General features: G+C 36.0%; 2 protein-coding genes across 3 annotated transcripts; both read right to left on the bottom strand.

Moving 5' to 3' along the window:
• Positions 1-1,013: 1,013 nt before the first annotated feature.
• LOC140883279 (UPF0235 protein At5g63440) lies at positions 1,014-5,545 on the bottom strand. The gene is made up of 7 exons (XM_073289694.1): positions 5,328-5,545; positions 5,057-5,171; positions 4,817-4,970; positions 4,470-4,566; positions 3,103-3,191; positions 2,930-2,998; positions 1,014-1,306 (listed from the first exon to the last, which is right to left on the bottom strand). Exons 1-7 carry the CDS (start codon positions 5,440-5,442, stop codon positions 1,247-1,249), a joined length of 699 nt encoding a protein of 232 aa, XP_073145795.1. The 5' UTR covers positions 5,443-5,545; the 3' UTR covers positions 1,014-1,246.
• Positions 5,546-8,664: 3,119 nt separating this feature from the next.
• On the bottom strand, positions 8,665-12,503 carry LOC140881338 (elongation factor 1-delta 1-like). 2 transcript variants are annotated; one of them, XM_073286559.1, is made up of 8 exons: positions 12,389-12,503; positions 12,102-12,214; positions 11,385-11,501; positions 11,217-11,310; positions 10,891-11,017; positions 10,556-10,669; positions 10,142-10,303; positions 8,665-8,881 (listed from the first exon to the last, which is right to left on the bottom strand). In XM_073286559.1, coding segments are annotated over exons 2-8 (696 nt in total). In that variant the 5' UTR covers positions 12,182-12,214; positions 12,389-12,503; the 3' UTR covers positions 8,665-8,879. The 2 variants fall into 2 exon arrangements, with proteins under 2 accessions (XP_073142660.1, XP_073142662.1); XM_073286561.1 differs by having other exon boundaries at positions 12,102-12,209; positions 12,389-12,445.
• Positions 12,504-13,033: the final 530 nt, after the last annotated feature.

The raw sequence follows: 13,033 nt of genomic DNA, 5'->3' as shown, positions 1-13,033 counted from the left end.
ACTGCTAATATGTTTATATAATCCAAAATGAGAGACGCATTTAAGCTCACCATGAAAGTTAAATAGGTATTTCAGTCTTTTACTTATTATAAAAATTATACGATCTACCTTTGTTAATGCGATTTTTTGAACGAGCAGCCACATTGCGGTTAAAAAACCAATTTATTTGAATAATATCACGTCAAATGTACAAAAATATCTCTTCATTGATCTATAATATTTATCGATTCACGGAATGAAGTTGTGCAAAAAACCATAAAATTTTTGAGGTAGAAACCGAAGAATCTTAGATCAAGATCTCATAGTTTCTTATATGAGAAATCTCAATTCAATGTTATGCTGCACGATAGTTTTTTTAGCTATAATACGAGCACGTGTTCAAAACATTGCATTAACAAGGATAAATCAGGTAATTATTGTAAAATGTCAAGAATTTAGTAGTCTACTTAATTTTCAAAGGGTTTTGAATTTGGATTTTGGGGCAAATTACTCAATCTAAAATAAAGTTTCGATCATATGAACAACCACCATGAACAACTACGTCAGCAACAGCTGACATGACATCTTGTACATTCAATGAGTGATTGTCACATCAGCTGTTGCTTACGTAGTTGCTCATGGTGATTACCCGTGTGATCGAAACTCTCTAAAATAACTCATTTTATATCATCAAACCTTATTATTTTTTCTAACACTTGGTGTTTTTGGTACTTTATTAAAAAATTAGTACTCTCTCCGTCCCATATATATTGTTTTCTTTGGATTTTCACACAGATTAAGAAAAATGTATTGAGAAAGCAAATTTTATATAAACTTTCTATTTTATCCATATTCAATGTATTAAAAAATGAGTGCACAATTTTCAAGGTGTAGTTAATAGGGGTATATTAATAAACAAGTGTAAAAAAATATTACTAAATATGATATATGACTATATATTTGGAACAAATAAAAAAGGAAACGTGGACAATATAATTGGGATGGGAGAGTATTAAAATAACTTATTCCATCTTAATAATTTTCAGTTTTTCGTTTTATTTTCAACCATCACCGCTTCATTTTAAAAAATTAGTCACTACTCAAAAAAATATAACCGAAGTTTACACCAATCGAAGGAAATTAATTTTTTGAAGCCAAATAATCCGAAAAAACAAACATCTATTATAAGGGGCCCTGCCCAACATATTCAAAGCTGGGGAAAATTTGCATCATGATGATGATTATATATGAGGGTGAAAATACACGTTCAAGGTTGTGCAGCTTCAAGGAGTTTCTCATATACTTGTCTCGCGCTCAAATCCTCCACCTGTTTTACAATGAACAATGAATGCCGAATCGTTGGAAACTACAAAGGAAATATGTTGATACTTATTTCGGAATATCGACCAAACAAAGATTCAGTTGAAAAAATGAGCAAAACAAGATTTGTGGATCTAGAATATAGACAATCTAAGTTTAAACTCTATCCACAATCGAGGGGATATCTTAACACACTCAAAGAATGAAATGACTGAAGCGTGTTATAAAGATGATGGAATTGAGTCTCACTCAACTCCAAAAGCTATCTCAAGGGAGAGAATTGGTCAATCCCATATATAAAACTCTCAATAACTCTATTCAACTGATGTTCGACATCTTAACACAACCCTCACACGTCTAAGAATGAGAGACGATTAGAACGTGGAAGTAATAACGGGTGACCCAACTATGGACGGTCCAACCCATAACAGAGCCCAGCGGAGCCTGAGCTCTGGTATCATGTTAATATTTGGACTTGGACCAAACTCCAACCCCAAAAACTAGCTCAAGGAGGAGGATTGCCCAAATCTATATATATAATTATCAGAACTCTATCCAACTGATGTGAGACGTCTTAACAAAGTTTATTTCGTTTTTTCTTTTTTTGGTTTTTGGCTGATAATAGCCTTGGTGTTATAGTCTGTAGTGTCAGTTGTGATTGTAAAGAATTTAAATTTAAAATAATCAAAGGATTACACCAGCTTCGTTTCTTAATAAAACCTTTATCTTCTTAAAACCAGAATTTTATGTTTACCCGTCGGTGTACTCGTTAATTAGATCTCCCAATTGAGGGTCGCTCTACTAGTCTACATTTATTGCCTACAGCTCTATTTAAACCTAGAAAGTCTTGACCAGCTTTGTACAAAGATCAAAATTTTCATATGACAGTGCACCCCAACCTCTAGACTCTACTCTCTTAACTAGGACCCATGAAGCACGATATAAGTTGCTTCCAGGGGATATACAAGAAGAAGCAAGCCACACGTACAATAGAGTGACCACAATGCAACGGATAAAAATGGCACTGCCATTTAGTAACTTGCATTTGATATCAGTTATTACAAATTTCCCAACTCTAATGGTGCATCCAACAGGGCGGAAAGAGGACAGCAGTTCTCCACCTGAAGAAAAAATTCTCAGATTTCATGCATAATTTTTAAATTTTTGTGAAGTCATTTTTTGCCCCCTCTCCAGTTTGATGTCAGCTTATTACAAAATGATTTGAATACTACGGTTTAGGTTTCCCTCATAGTCCAAATTCCTGACGGGGAAGGACAGCACCATCATACTCTTCACTTCTGGACTTGTCTCTCTTGGACTTGTTATCATTCTAGAGCAGTTACTACCAGTTTCTGGGCAATCAAGGCGGTAGTCATTCATGGATTATAGACATTATTCCTACTTCCATTTTCTGGGCTTCTAAGAAATTCGTGTGTTACACGAATATCAAGCACAACAATATGGTTTAATTCTCAGGTTTAGGGAAAAAAAAGAAAAAGAAAAAATAAATGAAACCAAATAAACTAAATCAACAAATCAAAGTTTGATATAGAGCAAAAAGGAAGCCTATTATTCCTCTAATAACATGCGCGTTTAAAAACAAAAATTAAGCACCAAAGTTCAAACTTACCACCAGGAGCTTTGATTTATTATTCCACCCTCTTTGGAGCGTCATCTGGCTCAATTTCAAACCTAATACCTATTTTGATTAATTATTGTCAGGTTCAGTAGGCATATTTTGTTTCAGAGTTTGTTACAGTTGCTGTGATTGATTATTATACATTAAGTAACTAATCTGAGTACCTTTCCCATATATTCTAAAAGCTCGTTGTTAGCTTCTCCTCGGGCTGCAGGTGCGGCAACAGTAACTCGAACATCATCAGCATTTACTCCTGAAATTAGTAAACGCGGTTGTCAGCAAAGAGACATTTTCCAAACCATCATAGAACATTGTCAAAATTCAACATTGCATCTAGAAAACAGGTGACCAATTTACACAAACATGGTGCTTTTCCCACATGTACAGATCCATATTGGAAATTCAGTAAACAGATTGTTAGATGATCAAACTTTCCCGTTTGAAAAAAGTTCTGAACCCCACCAAAACGCAGTTTTTTCGTAAAAATGGTGTTGAACACAGGACAAAGATTAAACAAGAATGATTTCTCGATAATGAGTCTAATGGCAATTGCCTTCTTAAATTACTGATAAATATTTGCCTTGTACAAAAGGATTGCATACACCATAGCATAGTAACCTTGTAAAATATGAAGAGTATCAAGAACATTTCAAGAGAGTAAAACCCTTAGACGCAAATATATATATATATATATATATATATATATATATATATATATAGAAGCAATACACATACACATGTCAATTAAAATGCTGGAAATTCAGCTACTAAATAAATTAAATGGTGGAAAATAAAAGAGAGGAAGCCTCATAAGCTCAGGTTCCAAAGTGAGAGTATCATAATTTCTTCAAGACAATTTAAAGTTTCACTTCTTAACTTTCAAACACTGTCCAGGAAATACTAGCTTGCAGGCTGAAACACTATTCTAATGCATCATAGAAAGCATTTCTAACACAACCCATCCAGCCACCTACACGGCTACACTATAAGGTTATCACCATTTGAAAAGGTAATTTTTCTCATGCCTTTTCAGGATGTATGACGGTTAAAAATTTACTTGAGAGAAGCACCTCAACCTGGACAAGCTAGATAATTCCTTTGTTTTCAAACTTCCCGTATAATCCTTATCTTATTGGCTTCTAATTTCTACGAACTGTAATAGATCAAAATGCTCCAACATTCCATCAACCAATGGACCAACTGGCGGTAGTGATTTATGCTGATAATTGATCTAATAACAGGCCTATCCTATTGTACGTTAATTACAGAAGTTCTAAAACACGTTGAAAGGTACTTGGGATCCAATTTTTTAAGTATCATGACATGCAAACATTTATTGCAAGCGAAACAAAATACTGAAAAGAACTGAAAAATTCACATCCAAAGGCATGGCTAGTTCATATTGCCTCGCAGAATAAACTTTGAAAAGAAGATTGGACAATTAAAAAAATTCTGATCCCTAGAAATCGGACATTTACGTAAACAATCATAAAAAAACATTAGCATTAGGGCCAGCTGACTGCTGGATTACTTGTGATTGCTGAGCGTTGTGAACGGTCTTCCACCTCGATAGCCACCTGAACAAGGCCACCCTCTAATTGCGATATGCAGGGCGGAACAGGAGCGTCCTAAAGCATATGACAAAGTGTAGATTATATTCCTCAAAAAACAATTATCCAACGGAGAGGATTAAGTTTGTAAGGCTCCAGAGTGTATGCCACAGCAATGATGAACCAACGCCAGTGATAGTAATCTAACTTAACCACCAAAATTTATAACATGTATAGAAAAAAGGACTGACGAAATTCAAAAGCTCACTTTAATATTGCAACTAAACAGAAACTTAGAATAACGAAAAGTCCAATCTTACAATGTTACCTGTGGATTAGTTTCAGCAGCAATTGTACTGAGTGCACCATCAACAACATATATGAAGGAAGCAGATGCCATATCTTCTTCAGCACGATAGCAAACAAGCAGCTCACAGCCCACACAATTCATTCGATACTGCTTCTCCACTTTCCCTTCACCACTGAATAAAACAGATCCACTACAATTAATCTCAAAATGGATTCGTAAATGGTGATGATATTGATAAGTAGACCAACAAAATGTTACCGCTTGAGAAGAACCTTTCCTGCTTCACTGGTGTTGAGCCTGGCGAGATGCTTCTTCCTGTCCAAGACATAAGCTTTGTCCGTATTTCTTTTGGGCATTTTCTGCAATTGTGTATCTATAAAACAGGAGATAAAGAAAAAAAAAACTTATAATGAAAATTTTGCACAAAAATGAATTATTAATCAGAAAAAAAAAAAAAAAAGCGAATAGATGGAGGGAAATCATCATCATCAATCAATAAATAAAAAAATATGAAATTACGAATGATTACCAGTGATAAGAACATGAGAGCTGCAATGCTTGCAGTAGTAAACGAAGAGATCGGAGTCGGGACCTTCCGGCAAAGCGTCCTCGCTCGAGTATGTATGCGTCGTTCGCTTCGGCATCTTTCTCTACAAATATTGTTTTCTTTCTAAATTATTATATGAAAATTGTTGCAACTTCCTTTTTCTAACCATTTGATTTACCAGCCCAGCCCGCACTTGTTATTTTCAGTTTTTGTCCACTGTATTTGATTTATAATTATTTTTTTGCAACACAATACAATACAAAAATCAGTTTTGTAATCCACCAGCTTTTGCACAATTTAATTGAAATTTAAAAGTAGTTGAAATATTCATTTTGATTCTACAAAAATGATTTTGACAAAAAGTTTAGTATTAAAAGCACTTGTTTATAAAACATTGTGTACTGCTGATTTTCAGCTTTTTAAATTTTTTTTTTTTATAATTTTTATCAATATTTTTTTCATAATTTATGAATTTAATTGTTTTTTGAAAGGATACTTTTGCAAACATTTCATAAAACAATGTAAATCAACAGCTCTCCGCAGGAGTATATTGATTTTATTCCAACGCTAGAATACTGACTATTTGGTCTCATATCTTCGGCCGGTGCATTCATAGCGTTAATTGCTTGAATAGAAACTGAACAAATGCATAACTCCAACTCCAACTCCAACTTCCATTCCCATATCTTGACATGCCTAATGACTCATGTTAAGCATCTCCAATAAACATTCGCTCGTGTACATCAAAACCTACATCAACATCCAATCTTGATTGGTCTGGTGTTGATGACTTCTAAACATGGTCCGACGTCATCTGCGAATCAATTCTGATAGAACACATAAGATAAATTTTATCTTAACGAAATATTTTCAACCAAGTACAAACCCAATCAATGTTTAAAATAGAGTTGTCTCCCAAAGAAATAATGTGCTTGGATTGAAGTATTTCAAATCCATGGATTTCAAATGTAATTTTGTTCTTTAAAGAAGGAACATCGTAAACATCAAATATACTTCCTTTATGTTTGTATGATTATTCATGATAATTAGGATGTAGTGACCCGCACCGTGATCACCTACTAATCAGAAGCTTAAGCATGCATTTAACTTAATTAATAAATGATCAAAAATAACAGCGGAAAATCATAAATAAATTCTCAAATAATGATACAACCAAATCGAATAAATACCAGTTAAAATCTTAATCTAAAACTCTTCTGAAAACTCCTGCTAACAAGCCCTGATATAAAAGGATGAATGTGGGGGTAAAGTTTTTCATTGTGTATATACATTTTTACCATTTCATTCTATATAAATGAGATAATAATGAGAGCTATATAAGTAAAATTACAAAAAATAAAGGGACAAAGTTGAAAAATGCACAAGACAATTAATGTGAAATTATTACATTAATTGTCTTGTGTATTTTCCAACTTTGTCCCTTTCTTTTTTGTAATTTTACTTATATAGCCCTCATTATCATCTCATTTATATATAATGAAATGGTAAAGATGTATATACACAATGAAAAACCTCGCTCCTGATCCACCTGCAAACCTGTCCCTGAGGTGTCCGAGATAAAAACAGGGACGTGAGCGCTAACGCCCAGTACGTAAAGTATTGAATATACATGTCTATATGATACATGCAACATGAACTATGAATGCTCTTGGTAAACTGGGATCAATTCTGTAAAATCATGCTCAGTACACAGGCGCCTCCAATATGTGCACGCTGCTCCGAAGATCCAGTGGGTGCCACACATACTGAACTCGATCTTGGACTATCACCGTCCTGGGTAAAACCGCACACGCTGCCCCGTCGGTCCAGTGGGTGTCACACGGTACCCGATCGTATAATAACAACCCTAGGGCTGAGCGACCCTAGAACAACTGGCTATCTCAAAAGGATAACAGGCTCAACATGGTATGCAAATGCCGCATACAAATTATGAACAGTAAATCATGCATATCATGACAGATAATAATGCAACACAAAATTATGCAACACATAAACATGTATATTCAGCTGGCTATCTCAGTTTGTACTTACGTACCTTAGTTCTACTAGGCAAGCTATACCAGCTCTAAAGTCCAAGCCTACAGTCCACACTACAATGCAAAGTACTCATGCATTATCACTTTATTCTAAAAACCTTAACTAATCTATAGCATACTCCATATTTACTATAAGGAGCCAGAGCTATATCTGCGTCCGTCGTCAGCCCGCTGATGACGACTGCCCCAGAACTTGGGCACCGCTCCGCCGCAACCCCGGAGCACCTGGCCAACCTCCGGACCAAGCCTAGGAAGGCTGGAAACACCCCAAAACCCCTAGAAAAGCCTAAGAACCGAGAGAGAAAACTTGATTTTGGTGTGAAATTCTGAATTTCGGAGGGCCTATTTATAGGCGAAGTTCGGACGGTCCGAACTGCCACTTGTCCGAGCCGTTTAGACACCTGGGCCCTGCGGAGTTCGGACGGCCCGAACTGGGTTCGGACGGCCCGAATTGGTTTGGAGGGCCCGAACTGGTCCGTATGCTCCGAACTGTTTTGGTCCTTCTGAACTCATTTTTGGACCCCCGGGACCTACCCTACCATTTTCGGACGTTTCGGATCTGATTTTCCACTTATTTTTACCAAATAAGGACTCCTTAAACATGTTTTGACACTTTTAAAATTATATGTCATTTTCTAACATGTTTAAAATCACTTAATCTTGTAAAATGAAACCGGGCTACTACATAGGATGAATTTTAAGTTCATCCAATAAAGTGGTGATTTGAAATCTATTTTGATTCATCTAAGTAATGTGTAAATAATTAAGTTATGAATTTAAGATTTCTCTATGTTTCATTGTTAACATTAAAATAAGAATCAAAATTCATGAATTTGAAATACTTCAATCCAAGCGCAATCTAAATTTTTTTCATCCTATCCAATCAAATACTTAATTACAATTATAATTACATTAAGCATTTATCAGCATCAATCAAATCATTACGTAATTATATATCATATACTTTTATTTATATTAACTAATTATTGAAAAGATAACATTATAATTTATCACACATTCTTAATTTAATCAATTAAACTACACATTATATTTTATCAATTATTATCCGTAACTACCTAGAACATTTTAATTATCCCACATTTCTTTATCGTATCGATGCATGCAAACGAAACTTCATTTATTAATTAATTATTAATCGTATGGTGGATTTCAGATTTTTGTAAATCCATTTCAAATCCTAAGATAGCAGTAAATTGCTTGTTTATTAATAATATGGTGCATGAACAGCGTGCACAAGATCATAGAAAAAAGGAGCTTTCGGCAACAACTGTTTAGTTCTCAAACTCAAACAAACGCCATTATCAATGTAACATGAAAAAGGTTTCATTAAATAGGACACAAAATTGAGCGGATAATATGCTAAAATGGATGCAACGAAAACAGATCACAGAATGTCTTGACATCGACGAATCGTCATTCCAACATCTCCACTGCCGATTGCTTGTAGCTCTGGAATCTCTGCCCGAAGAAAGAAAACAAGCAAATGAGCAACAAAATAATAATGGAGATTAGGAATAAATTATCAATGATTCGGACAACACGTAGAATTAAGATTTGCACAACTGCATGCCCAAGAAAGAAAAGTTAAAGAGATAAAAGGAGTGCTTTAAACATCAGCCTCTCATCTGTACGCATTTTGTTCAGTTGATGCATGTACCAAGGAACAAAGGTGAAAATAACCAAAACGCACATCATGCCACTGCTCAGACAAGGAACTATCCCAACCTAGTCGAGTGGGTAGGTGTCATAACAACCCTTGGCAAAGGCCTAAAAATAATTAAAATGATGAAAACTGTCGGCACAAGGGAGAGGCAACAATACTATCTAGTGTGCATGCTCTCACAAGTCCGGCAGATTACGTATCTTCTACCTGATAATAGTTTACCATGGAGCTCATTGTAGTTCATAAGCAATTCATTACCATTCCTAAGCATGACAAGCAATGACTCAAGAATACACCAGTTGTGTGTTGATATATACATGCATACGACTGAGTGCAGTTGAGAACAGTGTTCTAAATAGCAATGAGGCGGCCGCCTGGGAACCGCCTAGGCGGTTGGCGGCCCTCGACCGCCCCGCCTTTGTCTAAGGTGGTCTCAGTAGACGGTCTGAGGTCATCCGGCGGGCGAGGCAGCGAATGATTTTAAAATCTCAATCAACTATCAAAATCAAATAATTTTAAAAATCAGTCAAAGTCAAATCAATTTTAAAAAACATAGATGTAATAAAAACCCCTCTCTCTCTCTTTTTTATTTACTTTTGGTTTCAAATGTCATCCACCATCAGTCTCCACATGCCTCAAGCCGCCTCTAGCCGCCCGCCGCCGCCATCAACTAACACCTTAATTATCTTGTTGGTTCATTTATATATTTATTTGCACTTTGTTTAAATTGTATTTTAATGTATAAAGCTTCTTTATGCTAAACATTATTTAATCACCGCCTAGAAGGCCGAGGCGGTAGGCGGTCACTGACCGCCCCGCCACCGCCTCCCGCCATTTATAACATTGGTTGAGAATCGTATCAAAGCTTAGTAGCAACAAACAGAACCCAAGCATCACGGAGCACGCTGGGCGCCCCTGCTTTGAGTCAGTAGACGTACTCTGCATAAATTTCTTGAGCACATCGGAATACCCCTAAGAATAAACCTTGCCATGTGCATGCAGGATACAACACTAGAAGGATAATTTCAGTTATTAGGGCAACAAAAGAAGCTTACAGATTTTATTGAAGGCCACAATGTCGCAACTTTGAACAAATTCACTTATTGGTTCCACAGTAAGGCGCTCCTCAATGAGCTCATCAACAGACACTAAGTCATCCACAATGGTCATCATAATCTGCAACTTCTTTATACCATATCCGACAGGGATAAGATGAGCTGCAAACAACATGATGCATCTGCACATTACTCTTTCCATATAATTTCATAATGAATAAATATGTATCCAATCAGGATTGATGCTCTATCACAAGAATCTCTTTTCATAGAAATATGACCCAACAGTTATCTCGCCTACCGTTCTACATAGGTTGCAGAATTTTGCAAAGCAAACCAAAAATCTTAAGGTGAAATATCAACGAAGCCTTGAACCACCTAAAAACATTCATAAATTGCTAGAGAATAACTTACATGCTCCCCAGAGTAGACCTTCCATCTGCACACTTCTAACAGCTTCCTCGAGCTTTTTCATGTCTGTTTCATCATCCCATGGTTTCACATCCAGCAGGACAGATGACTTCCCAGCTGAAACAGAAAAACAAAATCCATGTGTTAAACTAACATGGTTGGATATTAAGAAATTTAAACAAACGCAAACATAATATCAAATTAAATAATGCCCCCACCACGATTAAGGCACTCACTATCAACAAATTATAGCTCATTTATTTAGCAAGAGATGTAATGATTCACAATTCATAGAACCCAAAAAAAAAAATTTATTGCACATATAACGAATAACTCACACTCTTTCTTCTTTCCAGATGCCTTCACAGCTGCCGCACGCTCTTCAGCGGCTTTCTTCTCTTCCTCGGTTTCCTCACCAAACAAGTCCACCTCGTCGTCGTCGTCCTCCTCCTCGACGGCTGACGCCTAAAAGACAATTCCATGCATCCACAAGGTCATAAAAAGCAAATATCAAAGGCTAGAAGGTTTAACCAAGAAATTAAAATGGCATGACTAGCAAAGTGGTTAAGCGTAAAATTAAATAACTACATTAGGGGTCAACATGACCATTTTGAACATTATCATCTGAAAAACAATGCAAATAGTTTATGTTCCAATATCTTACCTTACTGTCTGCAATTGGAGGAGTTGCAATTGCCTCCTTGGTGGCTGGAGACGACCCTTCAACAGTCACGCCACATCCTTCACCAGAAACTCCACTGCAGATGCCCAATCATAATAAATAACTAAACCTACAAAATGTGATATTTAAGTATGAAATTGAAAGACATACGAGATTCGCAGCAACGCCTCAATATGGTTGTACCACCGTGATACATTCACCAAGTCAGATGGTGGAGGCTTCACAAAGGAAGCATGCACAGTGAGATCATCTTTTGACGCTTGATACCTGGGACAACATATGAAGCAAATACTTAGATAGCACACAGATATAGTTTTTTCTCTACTATCAATAGCCAACAGGAGAGAGTATCGACACAATGTTCCTTTTTTTGATTAAACTAAGCCTCTATGGTGACTTCCTCAAACATGATGCCCCAAAAACCATCCATCTAGAAAAACTCTTATCACATAATTGGTAAAACCCATCAATCTCAAAACACAACAAAACCACAAGTCATGACAACGGTTGAATTAGGTGCAATCGCCGAGATGTTATACTTGTTCAGTGATAACATGAATGGCACAGTTGGTAAAATCACCTGCTGTTCCCGTTATCACTACGCAAGTATGGTATCTTAGGCTTTTCGTGAAATGAGAGTGTAATAATCAATTCTCGTCCCCATTTTACCAATCTATAGACACAAAAAACAGCCTTTATATCAACAAAAAGATATTAGATTCTTCAGGTTCCAGTAACCAATCCACAAGCAGCTTACCCATCAGCAAAAACTAGCATATACTTTAGGCGGTGTGGTCAGAGAAATTTCCCATCAAACATTAGAATCGCAAGCAGAAATGCAACTGAATAAAAGAATAAAATACTGACCCAGTTATATAACTGCGAGACAAAAGATACTCATCAAACTTCTTGAGGCCAGAGTCCGAACTAACGTTGAACGAAGTCATGGCTTAATAACACAGAGTTCGAATCGATCTGTCCTGCACCGCATGCATAACGTTGAATTAGGGGAAAAAACTAACAGCAAAATCAAATGGCCAATATGAAACAAATCCACGCGACATCGAGAAAAATGTATACCACACAAATTAGAGTACGAATACACACTTTTGTGCAACAAATAAGGGGAAAAAAAAATCTGGCGGAAGACTTACAAGTGCGGCGCTGCGGTCGTGAGTCGGGCTCTGGAGTTCAGGATGGAAAAGGCGATGAACTAGGGTTCAAAGGGGCTTATATAGTATTATTCCAGAAAATAACTTTACTTTTATCCCCACAGTTTTTGAATATCTGACAATTGCTCCCTTATTTATTTTTCGTTTCTTGTTCTTTCCCTATTTGGAAGATTGAAGTTCTTTTTTTTTGCGTGGGAACCCGCAGCCGCTATTTTTATCGTGGTTATGTCTCACTGTTTTTCAATGTAAAACTTGAGATAATAAATTTATGATTAGTAAAGTTTTTTAATTAATTATTTTTTAATTAATTGAATGAAATTTTAGATAAATTTATGATTATATCTTAAATTAAGGGGAAATGATCAATAAATCCCTAATAGAAACATGAGATTTGCTCTCAGTCCCCATGTCAGAATTGTTGTGTTGCAACTCTTTGACAAAACACTGGCATGTGTTTAAACTCCCCATTTAAGGTAAATTACGAAATTGACATCAAAAAGTATGAAAACATATTAATGACCACTTGAACAATAAATAATATTTTAATAACAATTATTCAACCTCCCAATATGCCGTCTTCCCAACCTCATTCTACTTGATCCATAATAGCAACTAGCAATGATTTGT

This window comes from Henckelia pumila, chromosome 2, assembly GCF_033568475.1.
Source record: "Henckelia pumila isolate YLH828 chromosome 2, ASM3356847v2, whole genome shotgun sequence".
Lineage (NCBI taxonomy): Eukaryota > Viridiplantae > Streptophyta > Magnoliopsida > Lamiales > Gesneriaceae > Henckelia > Henckelia pumila.
This window is presented reverse-complemented; position numbering and strand designations above follow the sequence as displayed.

What these genes read in the sequence shown, in the direction of transcription:
- LOC140883279 (XM_073289694.1), bottom strand. Translation starts at nt 5,442, where the DNA reads ATGCCGAAGCGAACGACGCATACATACTCGAGCGAGGACGCTTTGCCG. An exon ending in CTCTCATGTTCTTATCACTG is followed by an intron (nt 5,172 to 5,327) that starts GTAATCATTCGT and finishes CCTGTTTTATAG; the next exon opens with ATACACAATTGCAGAAAATG. An exon ending in CTGCTGAAACTAATCCACAG is followed by an intron (nt 4,567 to 4,816) that starts GTAACATTGTAA and finishes CATATGCTTTAG; the next exon opens with GACGCTCCTGTTCCGCCCTG.
- LOC140881338 (XM_073286559.1), bottom strand. Translation starts at nt 12,181, where the DNA reads ATGACTTCGTTCAACGTTAGTTCGGACTCTGGCCTCAAGAAGTTTGAT. An exon ending in GAGGCGTTGCTGCGAATCTC is followed by an intron (nt 11,311 to 11,384) that starts GTATGTCTTTCA and finishes GGGCATCTGCAG; the next exon opens with TGGAGTTTCTGGTGAAGGAT. An exon ending in CTCCAATTGCAGACAGTAAG is followed by an intron (nt 11,018 to 11,216) that starts GTAAGATATTGG and finishes ATTGTCTTTTAG; the next exon opens with GCGTCAGCCGTCGAGGAGGA.